A 14226-nucleotide genomic window follows, 5' to 3' on the forward strand; every position below is an offset into this window, starting at 1 on the left:
TGATGATCGGACACTGGCAGACCAAGAGCAGTCACAGCAGTTGCAATGAATTTGCTTCTCAGTACAGACCTTATAATGTCCCATAGCTACCACCCTAAGATTTTGCCCTATCACCAAAGATGAAGACTATCTTGAATTTTGGGACCACAGTATGCGTCATGTGGTTGACTCCACTGTAAATTAAAATGTTATTTTTAATGTATGTGACAGTTCTCTGAAAGGAGGGCCATGTTTGTCAACTCTAGTGCATCAATTAAAATGGGGTAGAGGACCGGGACTTCAGATCACAGGCTTACTCAAATTTACTCTGCTCACTGGCTGAGCTGCTGTGTTATTTGTAGTTTTATGCATTTGTATTCAAGAGCATCCTTCAATAAAAACCAATCAGGTCTAAAACCAGCTACAGTCTAATGGTAATCAAACAACCAAGCCTTGCAACTGAAAACGCTGCAAATGTTTTAGAAAATTAGCCAATGCTTCTTTATTAATAAGTGACAGAAAGTAAAAAATACATTCAAAAATAGTTTCAAAAACAATTTCCAAAGCAGACACACCAAAAAGAATCATGCTACTCTGATGCTTTTTTCTTAAACCATTAAAAGAACATTAGGTAAGCTAATGCAACAGCTGGCTGCGCTACCGCTTCCACAGCATAATCCATAATGGTAAAAGCAGCTTTTTCAGGCATTTTAGTGCAATTTATGCTGTTTACAGGTCTTTTTTTGTGCATTCTCCTGTAATTTAATGTCAATTGATGTCACTCTAGCATATAAAAACCCCACTAAGTCAAGACAACTCCACTTAGCAGTAACTTTGTTTCCTTTCAGGGCTAATATCAAACTAGTTGTTCTGAATCCCAAAATGATAAATATCTAATAGAAGCCTGAAGCTATTCTGGTGCTATACAATTGGTGATGTATAATTGAACATTAAGTAATCCAAGTAATAGAAGTCGTAGGTCAGCTGTCTCTCCTCCTTAGATAATTCTTTTAAGTATTGCCTCACTACTTCTGCACTTGTTCTCTCATCAGAGGAATGTCTGTCTTTGAATTTAGGAAACTTCAGCTCAGCTGGAGCACCTACCAGCCGCAAAAAGTAATTGGCGTCTTCTTCCAGGGTTTCAAACTTTCCTATAAAATCATAGTTGATGAGGCAGGGATAGCAAAGCTTACTAACTTGCTCCCAATGAATGTCCATTCCTACTGGGCGATGGGAATCTAACAAGTACTGGATAAACTCCTTGAACTTAACTCCCGAACCTGTTTTCAATGCCTCTTCATTTGCGTTATGTCTATACTTCTTAATTATTGCCTTCCCAAATACTGGATGGTAATAGCTGTTTGCATGTTCAAACTTATCCCTGAAGGCAGATACCAGTCTTTCCATAGGATCACGTACAAATATAGTCTTGGTGTACGTGTTCAAGCGTGTGTATATCCCTTTTAGGTCATAACTGTCCAGTTTCCTTAGATGCTTTCCATAGTGCACATCATCATGGGAGATGTTGTGTGCTGAAGCGGCGAGTCCATTGAGCACCATGAGGACTCTTTTCCAATTGGAGCAGCCTGCTTTTGGCACCTCACAGTACAGGACCTTGTGCCTGTCCTCCACATAAATTCCTGACACCAGGTGTACGAGGTGGGTTCTCAGCTGCTTTCTGCTGTTGTATTTCTTACAGAAGTCATGCAGGAAGGACCTGCGCTTTTCCTGGGTGCTATCCACATCCTTCCACTTGCCACCCTTGACTAACGTCTTGTTTAAAGGGTGCGGTGCAGGAGGTAAATACACCCCTCTGAACCAGCTGAGAGGTGACTCACTCTTCTTCTGCTGGTCAGACAGTTGGCTCACCAAGGTGGCAGCCATCACACCAAAGGGGTCAGCCTTGCCTGGCCAGTGCCTACCACCTGAGACGGCCATCTCACGCTTACTGAGGCCAGGAGGAGTGCTCCTGCTCCACGCTGCTTTCCTCGGCATCCCCAGAGATGGGAGTGTGAAATCCTGCAAACATGGAAAGGAGCAGAGCTTACAACACAGCGACAGCCCAGCCCAGCCTACTCACATTGCAATAGCAGCAAGGATGGTGGTGTGTGCTTGCGACCAAGCCACGTTTAGTACTACAAAGTCTCTTCTGAACCACTTGATTGCTACATGTAATTTAGCAACAAGCTGGGCTAATTCCTGAAATACATGCTTCTGAAGCTTACCTGTTAGTGCACAGTAGGTCTTCCTACAAAAATAAATAGCTTAAGCCACACCTTTTAAGAAATCAGAAGAGGCTCATACAGGGAGGCTGATAGTCCTGGTAGGGATGGCCAGATGCTTTTCTCTACCAAACATATTTTCCCCCATGACAGCACTGATTGAGTTGCATGGCTGCTAACAGCTCTCCAGAGCGCACCAGCACAGTCATGCTGAGAGCTGCTGGATCTGCTTCCACCGCTGTGACTTGGAGCAGTCCTTGTCCCCCAGTGGTGGCAGGGGACGAACCTAGGGCTCCTAAATAGCTGACATCAGTGGGTTTGAGCAGGGTGTAGTGACAGACAAAATCCTCCCTCCAAAAAGGTCCTATTTCTGTCACCCTACAGATAGATCATGGAAGTGGGATGCATTGCACTGCATGTGCATACAGGTGTTTGCAACACAGACGCCTGCATCTGAGCTAGATGCTTTCACAGCTGATAAGGCAAAATAGATGCCTTTAGAGCCTATTCCATCTGACTTATTTAAACATCAACATTAATGACATCAACTAACTAAACATCAACTAGTGACCCTGCAAAGAATGTGAAAAGATGAGACTTTCCTCCCAAACATCTCCTTTAATATCCCCAGCTATCATGCAATCCACAAGCTGCAGAAATGGCAAAGCTCAGGTCTCTGTTTTGCCACCAAATTCTTCAGGGTCTTGTATCATGCAAGTTGACTGAAGAGTTTCTTGCAGTTTGGGTATTTCTGCTCTCTCATTCCTGAGTGGATTCTCGTGTGTCTACTAAGGCTTGTAGATTTTTTTCTCCTGCCAGTGGGCAAGCCTGCTGCATGGGGCCATCTATATAGCTGCCTATTTTCATTACACTTCTAGAGAGGGGGGATACTGGTCAACAGGTTTTTAAACATCCTTTTGCAAATATCAGATAGCCAAACGGTTAGATGGACACACATGCACAGACTGCCTGACTGCTTTTCTTAAGTCTAACTTTTTTGGAAACATACATAAGATGACTCTTCTGACATAAACTGATTAAACATTTACTGGAAAGTTGATTTGTGGACTGGCGGACCATAAGTGTGGATTTGGGTGGATGGGAAAGTTCATAGGCTGACTCAAATAAGGTTGTTAAAAATTCAGAGGGATAATGTAGGAAATGGTAATGCATGGAACACAATTTGAATTCCAGTTTGAAATAAAGCCTATGGAAAAATAAGCAGTTCCAAGAAAAGTTAGCCTATCTTGCAGTGTAATAATTTCCAATGACAAAAACAAAACCAGAGGATCAGGCTATTCTGTATTGCTGCAAACCACTGACGATCAGGTCTTTGTTTTCACTGAACTGAGTAAAATGGTTTTTGTATTGGTGAAAGCAAATAAAAGAACAGAGCCATGCAGGACTTGTACATCTGTGACAGAGGTCATGTTGGTGTTTTTAGAGATGCAAAAGGATATTGAATTCTTTCAGTTTGTTGTGGTCGGTTTTTGTAATAGAATTTGGTTTTTTTAATTCTGTTGTCTAATATTTCATTCTTTAAAACAAACGAAACACATGTGCCTAGAGATTTATCCGTTCTGCCCTAGGACGGAAAGAATTCAGGAGCATAGTTAGTGCGTAAAAACAGAAGGTAGTTCTAGTAGTAAAACAGGGGATGATTATGACCCTAATGGGAATTTCAGCAACACAGTGAATGGCAGCTTACAAGTACTACTGCAGAAGCACAGAGTTACAAATAAATTAAATGCTTTGACCTTAAAAGGAAAACCTGGAACTTAAAAAGGTGAAAATGAAAAATATGGGATACACAGAAATCAACCACACAATACCAGGCTCAACAGAAGTAGGAATAAAGTTATACTACAATGCTAAAGTAACCAAAGACTGTAAACTCATCGCTGTGGCTCTGGGGAATTTTATAAATTAGAAGACAGTCTCCAGTGATATGTAACTGTACTGGTGTTCCCCAGTGCAGAGAAAATTCAAGAGAGGGCAGCAGTACCTCATGACTTCCTATGGTACGTAATTTGAATTTAGCAGTCTATTTCAGGGGATATTTCAGTGCAAAGACACTTAAACCATCTGAATTTCAAACTAAAGCTGCTAAAATAAGCCCTGCACTTTGGAAGAAAGTTCAGCCTTCTGAATTCAGCCTGCCATCCTGATCTAGTAGAAGATGCCTCGGTTCCACCAGGCCAGGAGGGAAAAGGACAGACTGAAAGGTGTGTGATCTTGATTTTGTTCTATTTCAAACAGTCCGCCTGGGATCCAGGACCAACCTCAGGGGATAACCCAAGGAGATACGAGAATAGGATTGCATTTCAGTCTCAGAAACTGTGAATGCAGCTGTAGGAACCACTACTGAAGGACTTTTTGTGGGATTAAAGTCTTCAGAGAAGGATGGGCAGAACTATTCAGAGAAATCTCAGGCAACACCCTAAAGGAACAGCATATGCACAGTGGGAGTCACTTGAAAGGGGCTCCCTCCAAGTGAGATGAGGCAAAAGAAGAAAGAATCTATCAGGAAAAAAAAGCCCCAAACAGAAGGAAAAAAAAAAAAAAAAGAGACCTAGGGGAAAAACAATGACATGGGAAATTCTGAGGACAAAAAAATTATCTAAATATGTAAAATACTATTAGCTGCTTCCCCTCTCCACTTCCCCTTCTCATTGAGACACATATCCCATAGTGAATACAACAGCATTGGCTAATAAATGTTATTATAAGCTCCACGAGGGATAGTGTGCTTGCAGTAAATGCTGGCTGTAATTTCCTCTATCTAAGAATGGGAGCGGATAGTGATAATTTTCAAAGGCATAAATGGCTGTTACATTGTCATGGAAGTTTTCCAACTCAAAAAAAAAGAGATCAAACCTTCCTATACACTTGCCTGAGTAACTAGGTTAGTAGCTAGTAAAAGTGAGGTGAGTGAAGGGATGAATCAAGCTTTACTTTTGATGAGAAATGTTTAGCTAGGAAGCTTTCTTGGGAAACTAACAGAAATTGTTGAACAGATAGTGCCATATTTCTTAAGCAAAGCTACCTGACAGTCTGGCATATTTAGTTGCTACCACTCTTATGTGCATGAGAGAGCTGAAAGCCACACATTCTGAAAGGATTTTAATGTTTTCTGATACTAGGCTTACACAAAGTGAGGTGCCTTCTTCGGCTTCCTCTTGGTGCCAGTGACTTTTCAATGCCCATTTTATGACACTTTAAAGATCTGAACATCTCCAAGTTATGTTGATTTTTTTCACAGCAGGAACAGAATGAGAAACTTGCAAAAGCAATAAGCATTTAAAAAAAAATAAACCTTGTCCATTATATCTGTGTTCCTACGGTCTACCCCACAAGCTGCTGAGCACAATTATTTTGGAAAACGCCTGAACATACACCAACAACAGGCAGCATGCATGTAATCCCATACCAGTCACTGACTCTGGACCCAGAACTTCCCATGCAAACAGTCCTTGCCAAACTCTTTGAGCCAAGTGTCCAAGTGCAGGGGGTGGCCATTCATGGCTTTCCAAAGAGCTGCTGAGTTTGGGAACCAGCTGCCTGGCATAGGAGATGAACTCCATGGTCACCTTGGACAGACGCAAGGCTGTCCTTGAGACATGCTGACAACCTATGCAGCAGGTTGTGTACATTTCAGCTGGGAATTAAAATCTAGTGAAGTGTTCCACCCTTGCCAGTTATTATGCAGAGTGCCTTGTTCTCCGTTTGCACTAACACATTTAAAAGGAAGTTAAGAAATGGCCATGAGTCCAGTTTAGAAGAGCATGCATATCACCTCTGTCTCTCTTTAGCTAGGCAGGAATTGAAGACAGATTTAAAAATTAGTTTAAAAACAGGGAAAAAAGGAATTTAACAGAGTGTTAGTGTGGTGTTTGGCTACTGGCAGGCAACTCAGTGAAGCTGCCGAAACAAAAGGCATTTTTGACTCATTAATGGTTTCATGGATTTTTTTTTTTTTTGACATTTTTATTGCTGGAGATTCCCTGCTCCTCCCCACCCACAACAGGATTTCTCCTCACTCTAAAAGTAAGTAGCCAATACCTTCTTTTACACACATTGAAGCTGTCCTTTCCTTTAATATCTTCAAAAGTCACTGGGGTAGAAGAGATTGAGTACTGCCAAGAATGGTTAAGACTCATCCAATTACGCTTTGTGGTCGTTTTACAATGCACAGGTGGGATCTCATCTAGACAGTTTGCAACTAGAGCAACCCGCCATGCAAAAAGATAATGATGTATTGGAAAGGATGATATTCCAGGGCTGATTTACAAAGATTTAATGCCCTGCAGTGCAGACAGTACTGTGTTTCCTAAACACTTTAGTGCTGGATCTTCATTTTTACTAACAAGAATAATAAAATTAAGTGAGCCCAACAGAAAACGCAGGACAAAGAATAGTGGAGGAAAGAAATACTCTGTTTTATCGTGCTTTTCTGTGCTGCCAGATAACTACATTCTAAGTATTAGTAATGTATGGTTTGATTCTCAACATCTAGCTAGTACGTCTTCTGTCCTAAAACACGCTTCCTGAAATAGTCCTCTATGATGCTTCTTAGGAGCAACTGCATGAATCACCTGGGAGCCTACTGTGCTCTGCTTTTTACTGTGGCTTGCACTTGACTGTTGCAGGTTTGAGTGCCCTGAGGACCCTCTCAGCACTATTATACAAAATAGCTAATATGGGTGCTCTGCAAACACATGAATATTCAAAGATGATAAAAACTTCATTCCTTAAGACAAGAACAGGTCGAAATATTTCTTTGAAGATGAAACTTATGGAAAAAAGTTATTTAGAAGGACAGAGCATTTGTGTTTTCTGATCAACCCAGGGAGGGGTTCTGCAGTACATACTCTCAGAAACTTACCCACAAGAAGATGCAAAGGCCCTCCAGTGATGAAATGACAGGTTTTTGAAATACATGTTTGGAGTATATTGTATCTTTGCTTACATCCCAGTCCTCTGGTACTAGATGTGTTCGGCAGTGCCAAAGTTCAGCATGAACTGAGAGCACTAGATGCTTTATTTCACTGTATAAATATATTTCTTTACGCTACTTCTTATGTGAGGATTATATTATAACGACCATATAATTTCAAGACCTTACTTGTTTACCTAGGATCTTTCTGTAGAAAACAGACAGAGAAAGGCTCTTCTGAGACAAGGTTCATTTTCCAATTCACTCTCTGATTCTATACTGATCAGGGAGCACATGGAGATCAGTCTCCCAGTTTAGGTATTTCGATGAAGGCAGCTTGAATACTGGAGGGCTATAAAACAAATATCCTTTTACTTGGATTGTAGGTACATGTGAGTCTTTGAAAAGGTAATATATAGTTTCAGCTTAAACCTCATTTGCTTAAAACATCAAGTTTTTCACATAACTGGGCACAGTTAGAAGGATTCCTTCAGCAGAGGTCCACAACTGTGGCAGATGGCTCAGAATTGATTCATAGTTGAAATATGAAGAAAAGTTCACATGACTCCTATCTTCAGCAAGCCAGCAAAGCCTGGAGCTATTACTACCTCACTTTAGCTGTAAAAACACATAGAACTATACTTAGACATGTATGTGCAAGTTTTCTTAAGCCTGCCAAAAGGAGGGATTATCCTTAACTTTTTTGTGCTAGAAGACTATTTGCAAAGCATAATTCAGAATGGCCAGACTCCTCTACTACTGTGCTACCTGAGCTAACACGTAAATAGGCTCACAACTTTCTCATATTGTAGCAGCTGTGTACTGTAATGTTGGTGAGCTAAACAAATCCCTACAGGAGCTCCCAATGGAGAAACTATCCAGGCTGGCCACAAGTGACAAGAAGTATTTGCTGATGAGGTGCTTTACCTTCTGAGCAGTGGAGATAAACCTCTTGATTCATCACTTGTGCTTAAAACAGCCACTCCAGAGATAGGCACCACTAACCCCTCACCTCCCAGTGGAGTCATGAATTTTTGGCTTATCTAATTTATTCAGGGCAAATCACTACTGCTACATTCCTCACAAGCCAGAGTTGACATATGTATTCCTTGTGAACACTGCAAGTTTAGCAGAGGTACTTTTGTTAGAGATACCTTGTGGCTCATACACAATTCCATTATGGAAGAGGAAGAATGAAACAACTGTGCTTTGAACTTTCATAGTTCTTTCTGCCCCTAAAGTTCTCAAAAAACCACAAAATAGCAGCAAGCTTATCTTTCCTCTGGATTAAGATCTAGGAATATTTTACATATAGAGCCAACAGTCCTGACAGACCAAACCTTAGTATAACAGATACCACATTTTTCCTATGAGGTATGTATCCCTAAAACACACATACTTGTATCAAGCATCTCTAAGATTACTAATTGATTTAGGGGAAAGAAAAGAAAAAAGAAACAAGTATATGAGGTGCTCAGAGCTTCCTGCAGAGGCTAAGAGGCAAACTTTATGGTTTGTAGCTGAAATACAATTAGGTTCAAAGGAGGTACTTGTGAAGACTGAGCCAGACACAAATGAGAATAACTGATCATTGTAAGAAAAAAAAATACTGCAGGTAAATTTTAATTAACAGATACCAGTCACTTTAAACACTGCTTTTCAAAACAGAGCTTTGTGAATCAGTGACTATTGCCCCTTGAATCTGTTAGCAGAAAGTTCAGCATCTCACTGCAGGGTGACTTGAGAGTTACGGCAAGGGCACAGACAAAGTGAGTGAAGAAGGAAAGGGCAGAGGGAAAGTGATTGGGTTTTTTTTATGCTATGTGACCAAGTGTCAGTGAATGAGCTGGTGTGGAAAAATTTGAAAGGAGAGCACCAACCCAGAGCTGGTTTTGGAGGAGAACAACCCAGGCCCACAGGCAATAGGGAAAGTGGAGAGGCTCAATGAGGTAAGATAAACAGTAACATTATCAGGATTATAGTAGTAGTCCCATCCCCATTTAATAAGGGGACAGGAGGAACCTGTTTCTTTTTGCCTGAGACCCGCACAGACACAGGACTCCTGGTTTTGCACAGGGCTCCCCTCCTCTCCCTGCCCCCTGCCTTCATCTACAGAAAGCACAAAGTCACCCATGCTAATGAGGCAAGACAGTCTGCACGAGCCAATTTCACAAGCTGATTCATATGGTCAGCAGCTTGGATGAAGGAAATTAATCTCTGATTTTACTTGCCAATTCTTGTTCAAATCTGGAATTAACTCCCTCCTGTTTCTGCCCTCACAGTCAAAACATTTGGTTTGTCCAAAACATGCTCAGGGTGGAAAGGATAAGAAAGGTCAAGGCACGGTTAATAGAAAAAGTACCAATAACGATGCTATTATTACCAGTAACAACTGCAACCAAGTATTGAAAATAAAAGCAAGCACCCCACCCCCTTATTATTAATAAAGAAATCATTGTCAAGGTCAATCGATGGTAATGACAAATTGGCTTCTGGATAGCACAATGCTGATGCTGCTTCTCTAGCTTTCAGACAACAGTTTCATGGGGCTGGTTCTTTGCAGTATAACTCACAGATTTGTAAGTAAGCACAGAGTCATTGCAGCCCAGACAGCCTGTGTTTGGACAGAGCCTGCATCCAGTTTGCTCAGAGTGCTTGTCTCTAGATGTGTAACTAAGACACACTGTTAATACAAGGCAACTTTCAGACCATGGACCACTTAATATTTGGCCAGATTTAGCCCAGCCTCCTTCCTATGCAGTCACACTCATTTTGGGTATGGGTAGACCAGTATGTTCGAACAGCATTTAATTCTGAGCTCAATCCTCCTCCTCTGTGTATAAAAACTAAGTCAGCCACTGCAGTCATTGGCCAGCAATCTTCATCAGCACTCACTCTTATTTCTGTACAGAACAAAGTCATAGCAAAGCAGCTTAAACAACCTGAAATTCAAAATGGACTCAAACTAAGCACTCAATATTCATTTTACGAATATCAGAAAAAGACTCTTGGGTTACACTGACTAGTTGGTTTACTATATGTATACAGGGAATTTAAATCTGAAGATGATACTTTCAGGTAATCTCTGTATATTACATATTGGTCTCTTATTTGAGTTCACTAAATAATGTTAACATGCCTACTTTTTCATAACTAAAGCACAGAAGCAAGTCAAATAACCTAAACAGTTCCCTCTGTTGACAAATGCAATTCTCAAAATTGTTACTTTCAAGTGCATGGTAATTCATATACACAGTCATTTTATGAAGAAGAAAATAAATAATGCCTCTTGCATGTTCACAACTCAAGCCAGGTAGGCATTTTTGAGCACATTTCATATTTTAAACAACATTTATTTTCGTCTCTAAAGACAAGGGCTGATGCCTGAGGCTAGATGCCAACATCTTTTTATCCAGAGGTATTAGGGACCATGTCTTGGCACTTGCTGATCAACACTCACCCTGCACAGGGGAGACCCAGCACCCATTGCCCCATCTGCATGAGTAGATATATTTCCTGGGAGGGTGATCTAACTGCTGGACATTAACTTTGGAGGTTAACTAACCCTGCATCCTGGGACTGAAACCCTGGCTCCCCTCTTCCAGGGAGTGCTGCAACCACCAGATATTGGATGAGCTTTTCTCTCTCTCTCTCTCCAGTTCACTTTTATATACAGGAGGGATATAACACGGGTCTTACAGGCAGCAGAAGTTGTAGGCTTGAATCTTCTTCAGCAGAGGAAAAAAATTAACCTCAACTTCCCTATTTCAGGGAATCACTGACTTAGTTTTCACAGATATCCCAACACCATGTTAAGAAGACCACCCGGCACACCTGTACCTCATGTGGTCCAATCTGGCAGGTGTGAACTTTCCTGGTGAGAGACCATTTCTGGGTTTCCAACACAGTGAGAGATGAAGTGGCTGGGCTGGATCGTCCTGCCAACACTGTACCCTGTACCCACAGAGGAACAAGCCTACAAGGCTCAGCTGCCTCCTCTGGAAAGGGATGAATGAGCAGAGGTTGTTGCAGATCTGGACTTGAGTTGAATTTAGGCACTTGGGTTTCCTTCCAAACCTGCCCCCTCAAACTACAATGAAGATATAGCTATTTAAATAGTTGCTTAGGTGTTTGTTCTGAGTAGCCAAATGCGGAGCTTGGATGTCCATTAAGATACTTGGAGTAAAAAAGAGGCAAAGAGCATGTATTATATGGGGAAACAATGTGATTCTAAGCCCAAAAGGTTTTGAGTAGGGTACCAAATCCTCTCCTCAATTACTTTAAAGGAATTACTTCAGCTGCAAACGTCAAGCTACAAACAAGCTGTTTGACAAGATGTTCTTACAAGTGCCAACACAAGTGGTAGCCTAGTTTAGGAGGAGTTTCAGTCACATTTCCCCATCCCATCTCTCCCTGGCCAGCACTTCCAGTTCCTGCCTGTACCCAACTGGCAGCAGTGGGCAATTCGGTGGTTCACTACCTGCATTCCTGCTCGCCAGCCAGCCCTCTGCCCTCTCCTGAAATGGATACGGAGCTGGGATACCGATGGCTGCCTTTTCCCCAGTGAGGACAAAATTTCCCCCTGACCAGCCACCACCCTTCACGTCCCTGAGCTCTTCTTCTCTTATAACTGTGTCAAAGTTGGCTAAAATTGTCCCCGGCTTCAAACGTTACTGCAGGAGAGCTGAGAGGGAGATGGCCTGGCAGCATGACTGGACAGGTCTCCCTGGGGCACCCAGGGCATTCACAACTAGTGAAATGTAAAAATGAAGATGATAAACAACTGTACTCCTTCCCCACAAAACCCACCATCCCCTTTGAGAAGAGAGGCCTGTAATGTAATGCTGTGCTTCTGCATACGTGGTAGTATTTCTCACATTAGTGGCTGTGGTAAGATCCACAGGGATTTTTTGCTGGTAAACAGAATCCATTTCTATCTTGTCTGCAGGTAAACACACTTATCTTCCAGCATAAATGAGACATCTTGCTCTTTTAGAAATAGTAAGAAAAGTTTCAGATGAGACTATGTTCAGCTGAAGAATATTAATGTATATTCAGGCATGAAGAATTCAATTTCCCCCAAATTGCTTTGGAAGAGACGGTAAGATCTCTAGAGGTCTCAAAGCATTTTCTCCTCAATCACAATTAGCATTTAATTCAAATTAGATTACTTTATTGGTAAATAAAAAATAAATGGAAATGTATAATGCACTCTAGGTTGGCAAATATCTCAAATCTGTGTTTGCCTCCACTTATACACTTTTAAACAAATTCATGTGTTCAATTTTACAAAAATATATTTATACTTGAGAATTAATTGCATTCATAGATTACTGTGGGACAAAATAGGCTGTGAATTTACAAAGGGGATTATCCACTGCACACTCCCTCCTCACACTGACTGAAAGGTAGCATACCCTATTTTCACTGAAGGGGGCTAACGTATATTTATCATATGTAAAAGAAAATACCCCAGTTTACTCTGTAGCAGTTTTTTTGTAGAGCTATCCACTCGGTATGCACTAATCTGCAAGCAGTGCCACAGATGATCAGTGTGCCATCCAAACACTAGCTAGAGGAAGCAGAGGAATAATGAGCAAGAACGGCACTGTGGTTAAAGGTGGGTGCACTGGCCAGAACCATAGTGTTTGGTTTTGTAACTTTGAGCAAGTCCCTTGACCTTCACACTTCATTTTTCCATGTCTGCAAAACAAGGAAGGATAATAATTGCCTACTCCATGTGAATATTGTGATTCCTAATTTCTGATTAACACTGGTAGAAAACCCTTTCCATTTTACAGAGCAAGAAGGGACACGCAGAAATCTGAGAATCAGGATTGCAACCCAACTTCCCAGCCCATACTGCCTTTTGTTGCTCAAATCTCACACCATTTCTTTCAATACTTCTGTTGAACATCCAGTCATCTTAGTCTGTTGCATACTCTAATGCTTGTTTTTTGTCACAAGAAGAATCATTCTTCATAAAATTGAAGATATTTTTATCTTCATACACTGCATGTGTGTTCCTGTCTATACAGCCTGAGAAATGCTTTCCTACAAAAGGATACTGAAAAGGTTATCAAATAAAAGTGTCTGCTGTTCTTATTTGAATAATACTTCCTCCTGCATTTTTCTGAAATTCACCATCTTGGTACTATATATTATTTAATCAGTGAAGGACTGCTATGTTATCTGAACTTGAAGGGGGCAGAGGATGGTATCAGGAGCAGCCCTTATCAGCCTGGAAGAAAGAAAATGTTATGTGTAGAGCAAACCTGAACAATTTTTCCTGTCTGGTTTTCCTATCTGATCAGATATCACATATTGAATGGAAAATTAATTTTTAAAAAATGCAGCTTCTGCTTACTGGTAAACAAAATGTGCAGAGGGAGCAGGAGGGATCTCATACTCAACCAGCCAGGGCTCAGAGGTGCCCACCTCAAGCATATGCCTGTAAACACGTAAGTACCTGCAGGACAGCGTGATGGGGGAAGCTCTCATACCTTCTCTGGTAAACCAGCATAGCTGGGTGCCTCTCCACAGTGTCTGTACACTACTGCATGCTGGACAGGGAGCAGAGGAGGAATTAGAGGTCTTCGTGCAGTCTCTCTGGGATCACAGAGACGTGGTGGGACAGCTCACAGGGCTGAAGAGCTGCCATGGATGGATACAGGCTCTTCAGGAAGGGCAGGCTGGGACAGCAAGGCTGGGAGTCACCCTTTCAGTCAGAGAGCAGTGGGGATACATGGAGCTCTGGCTATGGACAGATGAGAGTCAGTGGAGAGCTTGTAGGTCATGACTAGAGGGCAGGCCAACATGGCTAACACTGTGGTGGGTGTCTGTGACAGAGCCCCTGACTAGGACGAAGTAGCAGATGAGGCCTTCTGCAGACATCTGAAAGAAGCCTCACATTCGCAGACTCTGGTCTTCACAGGGGAATTTAACCACCCCAATATCTGCTGGAGGAGCAGCAGAGCAGGACACAAGCAATCCAGGTTTGGGGAGTGCATCGATGACAAATTCCTAACGAAAGTGATCAAAGGCCAACAACGAGAGGTTGGCTGCCAGACTTCACACTTACAAACATGG

General features: G+C 41.7%; 1 protein-coding gene across 5 annotated transcripts in view; it reads right to left on the minus strand.

Moving 5' to 3' along the window:
- Positions 1-474: 474 nt before the first annotated feature.
- The window catches only part of CHST9 (carbohydrate sulfotransferase 9), a 95105-nt gene continuing 81353 nt past the window's right edge, over positions 475-14226 (minus strand). For all 5 annotated transcript variants that reach the window (XM_075023184.1, XM_075023183.1, XM_075023185.1 and 2 more), the window contains one exon: positions 475-1998. In XM_075023184.1, the coding sequence (XP_074879285.1) occupies positions 901-1998 (1098 nt within the window). In that variant the 3' untranslated portion in view covers positions 475-900. The remainder of the gene's footprint in view (positions 1999-14226) is intronic.

The sequence above is a fragment of the Buteo buteo genome, chromosome 3, assembly GCF_964188355.1.
Source record: "Buteo buteo chromosome 3, bButBut1.hap1.1, whole genome shotgun sequence".
Classification (NCBI taxonomy): domain Eukaryota; kingdom Metazoa; phylum Chordata; class Aves; order Accipitriformes; family Accipitridae; genus Buteo; species Buteo buteo.